Source organism: Harpia harpyja, chromosome 13, assembly GCF_026419915.1.
Source record: "Harpia harpyja isolate bHarHar1 chromosome 13, bHarHar1 primary haplotype, whole genome shotgun sequence".
NCBI lineage: Eukaryota > Metazoa > Chordata > Aves > Accipitriformes > Accipitridae > Harpia > Harpia harpyja.
In genome coordinates this window covers 24,028,154-24,045,012 of record NC_068952.1, presented here as the reverse complement: position 1 = coordinate 24,045,012, position 16,859 = coordinate 24,028,154, and the positions used below count along the sequence as shown (strand labels likewise).

At 47.2% G+C, this 16,859-nt stretch overlaps 1 protein-coding gene across 6 annotated transcripts in view; it reads right to left on the bottom strand.

The window, feature by feature from the left end:
* The window catches only part of MDGA1 (MAM domain containing glycosylphosphatidylinositol anchor 1), a 160,859-nt gene that overhangs the window by 92,265 nt on the left and 51,735 nt on the right, over positions 1–16,859 (bottom strand). For 5 of the 6 annotated variants that reach the window (XM_052805730.1, XM_052805731.1, XM_052805727.1 and 2 more), the window contains exons 3-7: positions 15,231–15,405; positions 10,677–10,873; positions 7,701–7,833; positions 2,187–2,456; positions 1,462–1,791 (exon numbers count right to left, since the gene is read on the bottom strand). In XM_052805730.1, coding sequence (XP_052661690.1) covers positions 1,462–1,791; positions 2,187–2,456; positions 7,701–7,833; positions 10,677–10,873; positions 15,231–15,405 — 1,105 coding nt within the window. The remainder of the gene's footprint in view (positions 1–1,461; positions 1,792–2,186; positions 2,457–7,700; positions 7,834–10,676; positions 10,874–15,230; positions 15,406–16,859) is intronic. The other variant, XM_052805732.1, reaches the window with a different exon arrangement.

Here is a 16,859-nt window from a genome sequence, read left to right as displayed (position 1 = left end):
AGGCCAGAGCATGGGACAACCTCCTTTAAGGCAGCAACCAGCTGGTGCTTGGACAAACACCTCCACCAACAGACACTGCCCAGCCTTTTGGTGGGATCATCCAGTGTCTCCCAGCCCTTCGCAGCCTCCGACCCTTGCAGTCTTAAACACAACTGCACTCTGCCATCTAGTGATCTTGGGCAAAAAAGATTGCTCCTGGTGGCAGCAGCCATACAAGGTCAGGAGAGCCAGCTTTGTACCAGGATTGTGGGGTTCCCCCTGTTTTGCTCCCTGCTGGTACAACAGGGTTGGCGTCTGCTGACACGGACAGGGCCCTACCTTCCAGGGCTGCCAACAGAAGGGAAGCATCACCCTTTGGTCTTTAGTGGGTCCATGGCATGGTGAGGGCTCGATCTCCAGGCTGTTCATGAGCACTGGGTGCCGTCCTGTTGGGAGCAGGCTGGCCCCAGCGTTTCTACTGGGAGACAGGGGCTTCCCAAAGCATCAAGAGCAGTCACAGCACCTTCTGCTTGGGGGCTGAAGCAAGCAATGTCCAGAATCAAGACTGGGACCAGCCTGGCCAATGGATCCAGCACAACCAGGGATTGAGAAGAAACTTTCTGTGAAGGTTCAGGACAAAATCTGTGGGCAGCTGGCTCCCCTCAGGAGTCCTTACCAGATTACTAGACCAATGCTGCGTTGTGCTGTACACTCAAGGTCCTGGAAAGGCAGCAAGATGACATGGATGTAATGGAGAGCAGAGCTGGACCTACAATTTCCCCAGAAACAAAAAGGCAGCCCTGAGACCCTGTATTTCAGTCCCCAAGGTGACTGACAAACACATTTATGGATTAGTCCTGTCCTCACCAAGCCATGGGGTGAAGCTTTGACCCTGATTTTAAAGGGGGGAGGGATTTATAACACTTGGACTCCTACAGAGAGTGCCTAAGACAGATTGCAATTGCAATCCAGTAAACATTAAAGCTCTTCACAGAATTTGCTATGACAGATGATACCAATCTCCTGGCCACAGCTCTGAAAAAAGGGACATTCCTCATAAGCAATGCCAAAGAGAGGAAAGAACAGCTTGCTTTCTCTTTTACTCCCTTCTAAGCAAAGGGATGTTTGAAATTTGGTGAAATACCACTGTCTTTTTCTTCTTTCACAATTCGGAGGCTTCTTTGAACAATCACACTCTAAACCTGTCTCTGGAGCTTTCACTGCACTGCACTTTGGACTTTTCATAGGGAGAAAACATAAAGGAAGATCTGCTTGGTGCATAACACATCTGGCAGAGGAGCTGTAACTATCACCCAACTCCAGTCTCAGGCAAATGCTTGCCTGAGGATGTGAGACTTTTCCCCACTGGGATTTCAGACACTCATGTCAGGTCCTTTAAAAAAGCCAGAGGCATGGGGGTGGTGAGTAGCTAGTGACGCCAACCACTCCTCTGAGGTTCCTAGCTGCCACAGAGAGGCTCACCTGTCTCTGAGGAGATGTTAACCTCCACACTGAGGTCAGGAATGGGTGCTCCCTGGAAAGTAGCCACACACAGGTAGGTGCCGTAGTCACTGAATCTCAGGTCAATAATCTCCAAGCTGCACGTCACAGGTGGGAGCTCGGGGTCATTCCGGGTGATGAGCAACCGGTCTGAGAACCTGGCTGGTTTCCCATTCTTGTACCAGGAATAGACAACCTTCTCCTGAGGGACAGCATCTACATGGCATGACAGCTTCAAGTCCTGCCCTAACTGGATGGTCTCACTCTCTTTGATCACATCAGGGGTGATTTGGAATGTGGCATTCTTCATGGCTGGGATGAAAAGTGCAAAACTGGTTAGGGACAGCAAAGTGTCTTGCATGGGATAGGATAACAGCTCTGCTCCTCAAGAAGGCAATATCTCCATGCAAAGTCTGTCCAAATACCTCCCCTGATTATGTTTCCACAAAATATCCCCAGACCCTCACATGTAGCAGTCTGGGATCATTCTCCAGTCCAGGATAGTGCTACAGCCCGGGATGAGGGTGCAAGCAGTGCTAGCACAGCTGTTGGTCTGGGAGCAGAGGAACATGCACAGGCACTTCTCCAGAACACTAATCGCTGCTAAGTACCACATTCACCCTCTGCTGTACAAGAACAGCCATGAGAAATGCAAATGTAGTCCCTCCACCCTGAAAACCCATGCTCTGAGAAAAATAGCAACTTACACCGCACCAGCAGGTTCACGGTCTTCTTTGCTGGGTTCCCCACATTGTTGATGGCTGTGCAATTGTAGTAGCCCGAGTCCTCCACGTGGATCCTCCAGATGGTGAGGTTGCCTCCTTGCACAAGGCTATTAGGAGGCATTGGGCCAGGAGAGTGAGACCAAACCACCTCTGGCTGTGGGTCACCGCCTGTCAGAGAGCATTGCATAGTGATGTTGTCACCAGGGTTGACCACCAGCGTCTCATTGACAGACAGCTTCAGAGCAGGTGGGGCTGAAAGAGTACAGAGGGACACTTCTGAGCTTGAAAAAGACCCATCCACTTGCCTGTGCACAGCTTCATACTTTCTATGATTTGTTCTTGAAGATGGCTGGTTTGAGTAGGGAGAGCTGGAGGGATCCATAAATTCATTACAAATACAAGGTATTTGTGAACCTAAAGCATGATCATTACCATGTCTTTAAGTTAGATCACTCTGCTCTGTTATGGTTAGGAAACACTGCAGGCAGGACTTCACACCACCCCCGAATGGAGGTGATTCCTAAAACACTCCATTGCTAGTGTTTAGGATTGGAGCACAAGATAGGTATGATATTTTTGTGTTCAGTGCAGGTTCTCTAGGGCTTAGGACTCAGGTCAGAAGAAAAGCCCAGTGAATCCCTTTTATACAGGTAGGAGTGGTAACCAAAATTTGGCAGTAGAAAACCTGAGGCTAGAGGCTTCTTGACTCCTGATGCAAACAATTTCAAGGCAGAGGGGCAATGGAAAGCCACTGTGGCTCTGCATTACTTACCTGCACTTCATCCAGCCCACTCCTCTGCAGACACCACAGTGCCTTCTGTTCTCCCTGTATTTAACTCGCCTGACTCTAGGCAGGACCTGCAGAAGCAGCACTGGAGAAAAGGCTCAACTCCTGCTACAGCACCTGTATCTCCCTTGCTGCAACACTGTTGTATGAATCACAGTTAGTCTGCTTAGGCCTTGGATAGAAACAGCACAATAGACTGAGCCCTGACAAAGGGAGAGGAAAAAAAAAAAAAGGGCAGGAGAACAAGAGATTCATTGTCACAAGGCACAGGAAGTTGCAGCCCTGGACTGAGCTTAGCATCTCAGGACCCGATCCAAAGCACGCTGGGAAGCTCACCGGGATGTCAGCGTTTGCTGGACGGTTCTCACAATCCCAAGGGAAGGTCATGCAGGTGCATGCCCAGTTACAGTCTGCTGCTTCTGCCTGACTACCAGAGCTCCACCCTGATGGAGAGGTGAAGGAGAAAGGATAGGCTCAGAGGAGCCTGCTTGAACTGAACAGCTGTTTGTGTTCAAGGACAGTTGGGATTAAGCCACTCCTCCCATACAGAGTTGCCATCCCAAGAAGGAGTTTGGGGAAAGGTCTACCATGAAAAAAGGACCTCAGCTATCCCATGATATGCCTCTCCATCTCATACCCAACTAGACATCTTTGAGAGGCAACGCCTTTGCCAGGCAGCTGGCCCTCGCAGCTTGGAGCCTCACATGGAGGACCAGGACCTGTCTGCACCATAACAGACCATGAACAGCAGCTCTGCACCTGGTCTTAACCTCCTTCACCTCCACAGGTGTCAAATACACTTTTCTGTAGACCTGGGGGCTATAGACCAGGTCACAGGGATTGTCTTTCATGCACAACTGAACTGAGATTGATTCAAAATGTCTAGACGACCTCTGCTTTGAATACCCTAGTACCTGGTTTTAGTTTATATTATTTCTGCACCCTTCTCACTACATCCCCCTCCAGGAACTGATCCAAAAAACTTCCCTTTGTATTCCCTATTTCATCCCATGAAAAGCCTTTTAAAAGCCCTTGTCAGCACCATCACTGGCTCCATCCAGACAGAGCTGAGAAAGTAGCAGTCCCCAGCACAAAGGCGAGGAGTATGTTTTAAGTAACAGCCATAATAATGCAAAATAAGACATTGTTCCATATTCATGAAGCCTGATTTAACAGCATCATTATTTCTACCTCTTCTCTCCCTGGACCCTGCGTTAATGAGCTGTGCTGGATTTGTGTTGGATCTCTGAATTACAGCCCATACAAACAAGGTGAGGAGGACTGCTCTCTCCCCAGCACCAGTGCCATAATTTAGCAGCACAACTACTGCCATGCTGGGATACTGCTTTGATGCACTGAATCAAATGTCCTCTCCCTGGCCACAGGGCTTGCTATTTGTGCCAGAGGTGGCCAGCTGGGCCCAAGGAAGGTGGCTCCTCTGCCACCTGCACTGGTCATTGTGAGGCCAGTGGTAGAGTCCTTGAATTTTGGGATGCCACAGCCTGCACTCAGAGCTTTTGACAGGTCTCTTTGCTGGAGTCTTAGAAACAGTGTGCAAGGGTTAATGAGCACTAATCAGCAAAGGAAGGATTTGTATGTCCTTTCCAAGCTCTAGGTGGTTTCACTAGCCGTTATGAAGCCCAGGAATGCAATAGCTCAACACCCTGTGATCAGGCAGGACACATTCCTGTCGCTAATACGCTGTCAGCTGAGCATGGCTGACACCAAGTAGCTGTTCCTGCCTTCTGACACTGTACTGGTTTCAGGTTCATAGGGCACAGAAAGTGACAGATACAGCATCTTGCCTGGGAATCTCCATCCATCCCCGTCAGAGCCAGAGAAAGGCTGAGACCAGCCTATGTCCAGAGAAATGTCAGAGTTGGAGTGCAAAAACCAGAGGTCCTGCAGGCTCTGGTTAAGATTTAGGGCTCTTGCAGTGCTTGATGTGCACATATCTGATCAAGACTCATCTTGCCCAGTTCTGGGCAAGGCAACAGAGAAAAAAAATGACATGCTGGTGCAAGCACTGCCTCGGGGCAGGTGTGTGCATGCAAGAGGGAGGCAGGGAAACTGCAAAGCTGCCACCCACACAGCTCCAGGCAGCAAGGTCCCATGATGTGCCCCAAAATGGAGCCCTGGCTGTGGCAGCCTGTGCAGGCTCCCACTCCCACTCTTGTCAGCAGACAGAGGTTAACAGTCTGCAGACATTGTTATGCAGGAGATGAATCTCATTTATTTGTAACCTGTGGCAATTCCTTTTGTTCTTGGCTCAGAAAACCTGCTGGCGGAGTCTGCTGAGCAGCAAGGGGACCATTAAAAACAAAGAATCGCTTTCAATTCCCTTTGAAGTCCAATTTGCTGCAGTAAAACTGCAGGAGAATTAACCAGCTGGGCTGCTTAATTTTGCAGAAATCAAGGAAGGGGAAAACGTCAGCCTGACCCTGCTAGAGCAGATGATGACAGCCTAGTGCTGAGCTGGTCCTGTGGCTCTGCAGACGCAGCCTGCTGCTCTAGAGCCACGCAACAGCAGCAGGACAGAGGAGGAGCAGGAGAAACCCCCTTCCCATTAAGGTTGCAGACCAAGAACCCATCCCCTGCTGTAAGGGCCAAGCTGCTGACACAGAGCCTGGGAGAAGGACATCTCCTTGCCGGAGACTACGACCTGCCCAAAGGCCACTGCCAGAGGAGCCAAAGCAAGCCAGCTGAGAAACAACAAACGAACTGGGAAGAGAAGCTTTCCTTGGCCTGACATGACCTGACCCACCAATTCCCCTCAAGATCTATAGTACTTGGGTCTATAAATATTTAAGCGATCGACTTCCATGCATCTTGATGCCCTTTGGACTCTCCTCAGTTGCAAAGGCGAAGGCATCCTGAGTGAAGCTGCTCAGGATTCTGGGCACAGCCAAGGCTACAGAGGCTGCTAAAGCACAAGTGCAAGAGGCAAAGAAAAGACCTATGCAAAAAAAGAGAGAATTAAAGATTTTTCTTTAAATATTTCCTAATCTATGCACAATACTATCTCCAGGGCAAGTAAGCCAGATAATATTTCATGTTAAATATACTTCTGTTATTTAAAACAAACCCTGCTCACACCGCAATGCTAGCTTCATTTTCACCACCAGCTTTTAATACCATTTGCTAGGAACACTTTTGCAATGGTCCCTTTGAGCTTGTAGTGTCAGGCTCCACTGTAACTATGTATAAATATGCATCTATAACTAAACAACAGGAAAAAAGAACTAGATGTATGTGCTATGTAGTCCAGGTTCAGAGCTTAGGTAAGTACTTAAGAAGTTGCTGTAAATTCAGCCATACCACTGGCTTCTGATCTGCCTACCAACCTGAAAATACATTTTTCCCGTTCACTCAGTAAAGGGGCTGGACTGAAACGAAGGGTAGCTTCCCTGTGCTTGGGTGGCAGGGGGTGTGGACATGAAGAGAAATTTGATTTTCTAACTCTTCAAAGGTAAAAGACACAACAGGGAAGAAAAGCTATATGAGATCCCTTTCTTCATCATGAGCACAAGATAAGTTTTTAAAGGGAATATTCCAGCATTTGCTATAGTCTCATCCTGAGAGAAATTCAGGTAGTAGCGTGAGTTGTTCAAGACATGTTCAGAGATCTTACCACACAGAGAATATTTTTCTCTGACATTAGCTATAGTTCCCTTTCTTAAGCTCATTATTTTTCTTCTTTCTACATAAAATGATGCAACTATTGTTCAGCACCTTGGGCTCAAGTCAGATCAATAAACATAATTTATACAGTATCAACAATATCCCATCAACAGTTGGCAACATCAAAAGAGTTCTGTTTCCACTGCACAAAGATGACACAAGGGATGCAAACTGCTTTGTGTTACATTGGAGAGGTGAATAATTCAAACAGCTACAATGCCTTTCTTTCTGATCATGGAATACCTCAGGGCTGGAAGCAATTTCCTGACATTTACTTATTATTTGAAAACATTCAACATGTGTGGGGGCTTTGTGGGAGGGTTTTTGTGGGTGTGGTTTTGGGGGTTTGGGGGGTTTTGTTTGGTTTTTTTCTTTAATGGACAGGTTGCAGTTAGGTCCTTGCAAGTATTTGGTACATGATACTCAGTTATCAGTCAGTTATTGCAGGTCAAGCAAGAGGCACCAAGCTGATTCTGTTTGCAACTGGAGGTGTACCCAAGCACTGCCAGTATGAAAATCAGTGTAAAATTTATTTATTGGGAAGGCACCAGAGATATTTGCTTTCCATAAACATCAGCACCAGCGGAGCCCGTTAGCTGGGAGGTGCTGAGAGCGCAGCCTGGCAAACCAGGCCAGAGTCACACATGAATGAATTATTTGTAAGAACTCCTGCAGCATCTGCCCCACTCTAGACTGTATCGAATCTATTTTTAAAGTCACTCTTAGAATTATAAATAAATAAAACAGTGTCTGGATTAAAAACTACATACTGCCTCAACACCTACATGTAGCCTGCTTTAATGATCTCACGGCAGGCCTGGCCAAGGCACCGGCTATACACAGAGCTATGAGAAATTAGAGCATCCCTGGCCACATGAAGATTTGTAATCCTAGCAGCCTCACATGTACATGAATGTGAGGTGCTGCAGGCCCTGGACAGGGTGCTGTGTTACCTTCCTGGAGGGGTAATGGCTGTTGAGCAGGAGAGGGATCGGAGGGCTGCAGGGGCCCTCTGTGTCCCCTCTTACCTGTGGTGTTTGTGAGCTGGAAGGTGATGGATTTGTCAGGGATGCTGCAGACGTTGCGGACAGACACCTGGCACGTGTAGCTGGCGTAATCCTGGGGCCGCAGGTTTTTCAGCTTCAGGACTTTGGTTTCACCCTGGGAGTTGGGAAAAAAGGAGGGGGTGGGGAAAGACACAGGTGTACAAAGCACAGCTTATCATTGCAAGTCCATAACCTGTCCTGAAGTTTACAGATTACCAGCAGCTCCCATCAAAACCTCAGGGAACTGTGCAGACTCCAAGCTCCCCTAGCTATATATAAAGGAGATAGAAAATGTTTGCAGTGGTAACTTCACCTCCAGGATTTCTCAAAACACCCAGCAACCAACTGACATTTAACCTGAAAGCACTGCTGAACAGGTCTAGGTATAATTTCTCATCAACTGCCATCAGAATCGTCTTGCGAAACTTGAAAAACCTTTAACTTCCTAGAACAGACCCTGAGATCTCGCACTGACATGTTGGTAGGATCCCAAGGGACATCACTGGGGTCTCAACATTGCAAAACCAAAGTAAATCAGAGCAGATTCAGGCATTAATGCTGGACTAAATATGACAAGTTCAACAATTAGGCGGTAAAAATTTGCAGTACAGAGGGAAAAAAGATAATTCCAAGAAATACTCAAAGAACCCCCCAAAACTTTCTGATCTCTCTTCTCCAGGTTCTAATCTTATTTATGCTGGTGTAAATCTAGAGTGACTGCATAGACTTTGATAGCCTTTTCTCGTACTATGGTAACAAACAAACAAAAATCACTCCCTGGCACTCCATTAGTTACTGGCTTGTTATAGAAACAGAATCAAGTTGTTAAATTAACAATAGATGCATTCTGTATATTTTTCTTTATGGAACGTGGAAAGCTCTGAGATGCATCCTGTGGTTTGCACACCTTGCAACTCATACGTCTTCCCACGACAGCTTGTCGCTGTTGTTCTCCTTGTGTTTGTCTAAATCTCTTTTGGAGAAACAATTCCATAATTGGCTGCAAATGTGAGAAGGTGTCAGCACGACAAATCCTCTTGAGGACAACCTCAAGGGACTGGATGATGAGCTCAGGCATGCTAATATACAGAGACCAAGGATCTGAACTGAGTAAATTAGAAAGATAAATACTTAGGAGACCAATAACCCTAAGAAAGTCTTGTCCCCTGAGATTTGTTGCTATGCCACACAAATGATGGCATTTACAATGTGCATGTCAACTACTTACTTACAGGGTCATATGCATCCTGTTTATTGATTAGTAAATGTGGGGTAAATGTGTATAAACGTTTAGTGTAAATGAGTTTTAAAAAACTTAAACAATAAAGTCTTCACCTCCTTTTTAACGTAAAAGCCTACCCAAACCTGATGCTGATACCAGTTCATCTCTAAGACAATATTACAAACCCCTGCAAAGGGTGCTTTGTTAAACATAGGGCATTTGAGCTCCAGCAAGGTTTTCCCCTCCCAATAGTGTTGCAGAGGTGTGTTTTTGTTAACTTCAACTCTTACCAACCCAAACTCACAGGTTTATGCTGGTGTGGACCGTAAGGGCATGCCTGTGTGAGCACAGCAGTCCTAACACCCTCTCTCAGAGCTAGCAATGACCCATCATGGTGGGAATACTGCTTGACAGGAGCTGCAGGATGCTGGGTCATCTACACATTAATGCTGCAACACGGTGAAATTCTGCCAGATGCCTTATTTAGTTGAAGAAAATATCTCAAGTCCTAAGACATCCTCTCATTAAGCAATGTCTCCTGTTAATTACACTGAGCTTAGTGAAAGCTGGAAGAGCCCATGGTGGCTTCCTCTAAGGCCAGGGATGTCCTGGTTGCGTGCCACATAGCACTGGACTAGACAAAGCTCTCTTCAGGGCCCAACAGCAGTGCTGACCTACAGCATTTCTGCAAATCTGCCGCTAACCTGCAGCTCTTTTCTCTCTCCTCATCCCCCTGAATGTTTCCATTTGGCTGCCCATTTCCATGACCTACAGAGACGGCACATTTCAATAAAATGCGAACACAACTACATTAACTGAAAAGTTGCCTGGAGCATCGCTCAGAAATCAAACTCAGCCAGAATGCGCTCAGGGCCCAGCTTTGGGAGCGCAAGGAGGTATGTGGGATGAAACAGGTGCCCTGGGGAGCAGCCCTTTCAGCCCTCCCTTCCCACCCATCACTGTCTTGTGCTGCCGAACAGCCTTGCTGGAAGCGCTGAGGCTGGTTAGCATCTGAAGGACATTCAGAGCCAGAGCTCAGCTTAGGATAATGTGCCCAGAGTGCCTTGGCAAAAGAAAAATTCCCTTCCACCTCCCACTGCGTTGGCAGGCTAATTACTGCAAAGAAAGTGGCATTCAGAGAGGCGAGTCCAGCATAGGCAAGCAGAAGCAGAAAGGATGTGGATACCCTGTCATAGGACGACAGTCAGAAAGTGCTCAGGCAGTTGGGCTGCCTCTGTTACTCATGAGCACTAGGAAAAGCTCTTCATCATTTGCCTCCTGGACCCCACTGCAATTCCTGCCATTCACTCACACTACTAAACAGGAAGCAATTCCCCTGATTTACAGAGCTTGGGCACTCAATTAAGAGAAAAAATTAGTAATGGGTGCTAGAGGAGACCCAATCTTGGGATTGTTTGCTTGGATTTTAGTCTCAGGCATGTAACCTCATCAGGGGAGCTGTGACCTGCTCTCAGGGACAGACAGTTGCCAAAAAAAAGAAGGGACTTCTAGGCTGTCACACTCCCTCCTACTCTACTCCTCTTGTCCCCTGGGAACCCGCATACAAAATAGGCTCTACCAGCCCTTTCGGAGACAGTGCTCCTTGCAGTGGCCACCACCCTCTCCCCAGCATCGTAATCCACACAGGGAAAGAAACACCATCCACTACAGAGTGCCCTGCATCAGCAAGATGCTCAACACAAGCTGGTGGAGGTTTGGTGTTTTTTTTTCTTCACCTGTGTGTAGAGGGGTTCATAGATGTCAACACCATTGTCCTGACTGTGGGAAAGCGTCTCAGCTCCCCGTTTCCAGATGAAGCGAGCTGGTGGGTTGGAGTTGACAGTGCAGCGGAGGAAGACAGTCTTCTCTTGGTAGAAGCTGCCACGTACATCGCTGATGGTCTGGTGAATGGTGAGAACAGGTTCATCGAGATCTGGAAGGAAGGTAAGGAGGGCCGGAGCAGTTGTTAGTGAAGCTTGGTCTGCACGTACAGCCTGCAGAGCAGATGATGCTCCAGGTGCCATAGAGGAGAGGGGAAGCTCCCGTATATTTGGCTGAGAACAACTGCTGAATTAAGAGCTGATCTGAGGGCAGGTAACACAAATATTATCTAAAGGGAACAGATAGGAGAAGCCAAAATTCTCCCGCCCACCACACAACCTTCAGAGAATAGAAAGCACGCTCTGCTCTGCAGATCCCATGTGGTCCTCAAGCAAACTGCCTGCCTGCCACATGCCTCTCAGACCAGTGGGCTGTTTCACCTTCCCCAATGACACCCCACACCCCAAATCACTGCTCTCTACTTCAGTGAGAGGTCAGAAGGATCCCAGGAAACTTTGCTCCATCATAATTTCTTCTGCTTCCACTATCCAGTTCCCAAATGCCTCCTGAAATCATGGGGCTAAGCCTACAGCTGTGAGATGCCCACACAAAGGACATGACACACCTTTGAGTCAAGAGGTGAGAGCAGAAGTTAGGACAAGATCAAGTTGCTGAGATGGAGAGTCATCTCCTAGACAGGAGCAAGTCTCGCGGGGTGCCATGGGAACACGAGATGCAAAACACTGTGAAAGGTATGTACAATTTCTCTCTCTTCCTATTAAAATATTCTCCCTGTATTTTCTGCTTTTCAAGGTCTGTACTGACTCTCCCTCTTCAGCAACTTCTACTCACTGCATCCCCATCACCCACCCCTAAACTCATTAGATTCTTTTGTTTTCTCCCTTTACAGAAAATGTTCCTTCCAATTCCCTCACCATTCATGCACCAGATGCAGCCATCACGACTGAATCAATGGTTATCAGTTACTTCGCTTGCAAGGACACAAACAATTGCCCTGCAGGGAGCATACCTTCTCCATCCACTCAGAGCACACTGATCCCCAAGGGTTGCCCTCCTAAAAAGGGATAATTTTCTTGGGCTTTTGCACCAGACATCAATGCTTGAACATCAAGGAAGCATAGGGAAAACTTCAGAGGGGGTGGATCTTTCTCCTCCCAGAACCACTTTGAGACTGATTAGTGTTAAATGTAAAGATCCCATTTGACAAGATGGGACCAATTGGCCTCCTAAACTGAAATCTGTCCCTGTGCCCTTAAGCATATCTTAAGGCATCTGTTGAGCTCAGTTGAAGCAATTCTACGTTTTCAGGAGCCTTATGACCCCATCTTCAACAGCGAGGAAACTGAGGCACATGCACCCAGTATCCTCTTGTGCTGCCAGCACTGCCTTCTGCACATGTTAGCAGAGAGGAAGAGGACATATGCTCATCACCTCCCGCTCTCCTGTGCCACCTAATTTTCACAGTATTTTGTTTTAGAGATTTGTAAGTTTGGAGATCTGACTCGCAGAAAGGAAGAGGGAAGCAGGGATGAGTTTCTGCTAACGTCATGCAAATAATGTATGTTCTCTGCTGAATTACAAGTGTCAGCTTGTGGATTTGCGTATTGTAATGAGCTGTATGCTTGGTAGATAACAGTTGTAATGGGACCTGAGATTTGTCTGCTTGACCACACCATAGCTCAGAGATATGAGTAGAGCCATTAGCAGAACAATGACAAGGCACAACCCCCGTGCCAAGGCTGAAGAAAAACATACACAGGTGGAAAAAAAAACCCCTCATCTCCATACAGTGCTGTCTCCGTGTGGCCGTAGGGTGACTGAATTTTACACCAGATTCTCTTGGACCAGGACCTTGGGCACAGCCTCTCCTCTCTCCTCCTTTGTCCTTAACCCTCCTTTATTTCTTCACACTTTACATGAGTAACTCTGTAGCTACCATCCTTCTGAGGCTCCATTTCTCAGCAGGATGCATGGCAAAACACTTCCCTTACTGATCAAAGAAGATACTCACCATTCAAGCCTCCTGGCTCCCAGCTACTCCCCACACAGAACACATCCTCCTTTTGGTTGCTAAACCTTTCCTCCCTTGAATCTTTCAGCCTTCTTTTGTAGCAGTCAGCTCTAAGTCTAGCCCTCCTGAGAAAAGCTAAAATAAGACCTACGATGATATGTATGTCCTTGATGCACGAGTAATGCCACTGATGTCAGTGAGCTGCACAAATGATAAATTTGGCCCAAGGCTGCTCATGGAGATGATCACATAGGATGTTTCATGCGCAATATAAGCTTGTAAACATCCATTCTTTCTTTTTCTTTACTTTCTCTCTCTCCCACGTGGAAATACTCCAAACAGCAGCTGCCTCTGCCAGTATCTAACCAATACTTTAAAGCCTCAGTTGATGCCCACTTGGGGCAAAAGAATAACTTGCTACACAAGTTAGTGTTTCCAGTTTAATATCCTCTTGGCACCAATGGTGCTCTCTGCACAACCTTGCTGTCTAATACTAAAAGTATGAGTGAGGACTAGCACTAGCTGTCAAGGATACCAAGGTTCACATGAGGGTGATTACTTACTCCTAACTACAAATTGGGATGTGGGGAAATAAGGGATTTGTTTTCAAATTCTGATTCATTCAGCTGAAGGTTGCCGGGGTGAGTGTTCAACAAAAACTGTGGCTTTTCCTCTGTGTTCCCTTGTACCTGGTGCAAATACTAGCAGAAAATAGTCTCTCCTCCCCAAAAACCAAGTGACCAAACCAGAGGTACATTACCAAGTCCATCTGCAGAGTAGATGTTAGTATGAGAAAGCCCTTGGCCACCCCATTAGCCCCATAGTTCTACAGGTCAGAGCTGCACGAGGGACCACAGGACACTACATCACTCTAGCTCCAGCCCACACCCCAGAAGTAAAGGGAGTGCCCTTGGGGCATAAAAAGATTCATGCCACAGTCCTGTTCCTAGAACACAGGCCCTGGCAAGGTGTCATACTGAGGCTTGAGAAAAGCAAGTCCTGTTTGCAATGGAGAGTTATCATATGCCTCCACCACATGTAGAAGAAATGGGCAGAGAAGCCAGGCAGATGGCTGTGTGGCAGGTGAGTGTCAGAACTCCTCCAAGCCAAGCTATGCAATGCCCATGAAGAGATGCTCAATCTGTTTTCCCAGCCTATAGGATAGGGCTCATACTACACTACTCCAATACGGGGTAGAGCAAGGAAAGAACAGAGACCGGAGCTGCTCCAAGGCATATAATAGAACTGCAGATCATGAACCTGCCAAAGCCTAAGGAAGTTCAAGTCTATGGCATACTTTGTGAGAGTCACATCATTGTAGGGCTGGACAGTAGGACTAAGAGGAAGCAGTCAGGCAGCCATTTCTGTCAGCAAAGCTCTGCCCAGACTCCAGGCAGGTACTGGGGTTTTGAAGCCTGGAGGTTGCTCTACTGACGGACAACCACAGTGCACCTCAGCACAGAAGACTGTCTTGCTAGAAGGAGTGTGGGGATAGGTGGTGACAGGTTCAGGGAGAGTTCCAGCTGCTTTATCACACTTTATATCTTTTTAGCATCAACCTCTTGCTGGCTAGGCCTTCCCAAAAGATATGAGTGAGGAGAGGGATTTGGTGTTACTTGGGTAGGAGGAAACTGGAATAGTGGATAGCCAAGGACAATGGGCAGAATGGTAATCTTCCCCAGGAAAGCAAATCTCTTCAAAAGTTGCCTCGACCTTAAATCTTGGATTCCTCCCATATGGGGGTTATGGGATAAGTTTAATTTCCCTCCCTTTTGGCCACAGCAGCCCAAGAATAAACAACATTAAGACAGCATGAGAAACCTTCAAAACTTGGGGCCCAAGGTGGAGAACTACTAACACCATCTCCAGGACACAAGAAGGACGGCCATCACAACCAGCCAGAGAAATGTTGAGTCACTGAAGCCAAGGGGTCCTCACAGATTCCTTCATGTTCAGCCCTTCACAGCTCAGCCTCCTCAGATGCATCCCAGAGTCTTTTGCTCTGTTTCCACCATGCTACAGAGGTAGCAATGCTGGGAGCAGGGCACTGGTTTCAGGAATGCCCCAAGCATATGAGGCACTACCAATTTCAAGAAGCATTGGTTTGCTTCAAGCATTGCCAGCTTCAAATTGAAGACAAAGAAAGCAGAAGCCATCTACAATGCTACATCCCAGACAAGTGTTAGGGACCCCTGGCAGTGATAGACACTACGGTACCTAGATAAGAATGACTCACATGGACAGGCAGAGCTATCTTTTTCATGGATGGATCTAATCTCCTGGGGAAAATGGACCCTGGGGACACAGCACCAGTCCCTTTGCTCCTGAATCAGGTGCATGTGGTCCTAGGGCAATGCAGCTCCCTGCCGGCCCTGCAGCGAGGCAGAGACATGCAGTAGAACTGTGGGAAGGTCTGGGTTGCCGCTAAATGACTTACACTGCACATCTACTCGAATGGACTTGATGGCAGGGACCCCAACCCCATTTTCTGCTTTACAGTAATAGCGTCCCCCCTGCAGCCTTTGGATCTTCTCAATCCGAAGGGTCTCGTTAAGCACTGACGTCTCTTGGAATTTGTCCGACGCGCTGCCAGCAGTTTTGGTCCATCTCACCTGCATGAGAAGAATGAGAGAAATACAAACAATCAGTGACACAAACCAGAGATCCCAAGGGACAGCAGCACTCCCTTTGCTCCTCTTCCCCCTCCTCCCTAGCCACCCTCAAAAACAGGCCCTACAGCACCACCAGACCTTACCAAAGTTCAACTACTGATCTTAGTATGTCTCAGTAGACCAGCTGCTGGTTCTCATCCATCACCGATCCTCACATCCGAGTGTCCAGGATAACCCCTCAGTTCACCCAGACACACACTGCATATTTACCACTCCTGCTCTGGTCCTGTAAACCCAGCAGCTTGGTTAGTTTTATACCACTGTCTGCACAGCACAGGACTTTCAGCATTAAGCCTTGGGACCCCATGTGGCTGGTAGGCCATGAAGCTACAGCAGACATCAGCTCACAGCTACAGAGCTTTTACTGCAGTCAACACTCTTTCATCTTTCTCTGGACAGCAAGGCTATTTCTGCTGTTTGCTTTTCCAAGTAAGAGTGAGAAAATGCGGTTGCTATCTGGCTCTTGCCCCTTTCCCACAGGGAACCCCTGTGTATGTTATTTTTATAAGTCATCCTTTTGCAGTACACAAGCTTGTACTTTGATTTTAAAGATACAGGAAAAGAAAAGAAAAAATCCCTTCAGATTTCAAGCTATCTTGCATTTTTTTGTCCTTATGTTACCTGTCTTAAGATCCTGTCTTGCAGGGGTAATGGAGCTGCATGATATTTCATGGTGAATGGTGGCAAGAGGACAGCGGTCCTAAAGAACGAATGGTTATTCTTATGTCTGGAATGAGGTACAACCCTAGCAGTGGCAGTACAAGGTTCTCCCTTGTTTTCTGCAGTCCAGACAATGAAAGAGAGAGATGGCTTTTCTCAGCCCATTGGTTTCCTATATCTGCAACCTCCCTTCTAAAGGTTGGTGACCGGTGGTCTCCCACACTGGTGCCCATCTAGACTCTGGGGCTGAGATCCAGCAAGATCAGCCACCAGAAAGAAGACAGATTTTCATTCAACATTGGCCACAGATAAAATGGACCAGATACCTTGACCACTCTGCCAGACTTTGCCTGAAGCTCACTGCTATCACCTGATTGATGCTGATGCTCTAGAAAGAGCAGGGGTGTCTACATGCCACTCCCAGAGCACTAGGCTGAGCAGATTTTCAGAACTAATGACCATGGATTTATTTAGCCTTTGTAGGCTTATTATGAAGTTGTCTGAGGGCCCCAAGACTCTCAGAGTCTCCTGTTTGCAAGGACACTTTAGCCAGCTCTTTATTCTTTTCAATTTCAATCTCATTTAAGTATTTTGGCCACATTTTCATGCTTTAATGACTGGCTGACAGAAGGGAAAAGAGAAGATTAAACAAAGGTTAGGATAAGAGCTTTACTGGGTAAGAAATCTATCCATGAGGAGGGAGGGCAGAGATAGGACACATGCCATGTTTCATG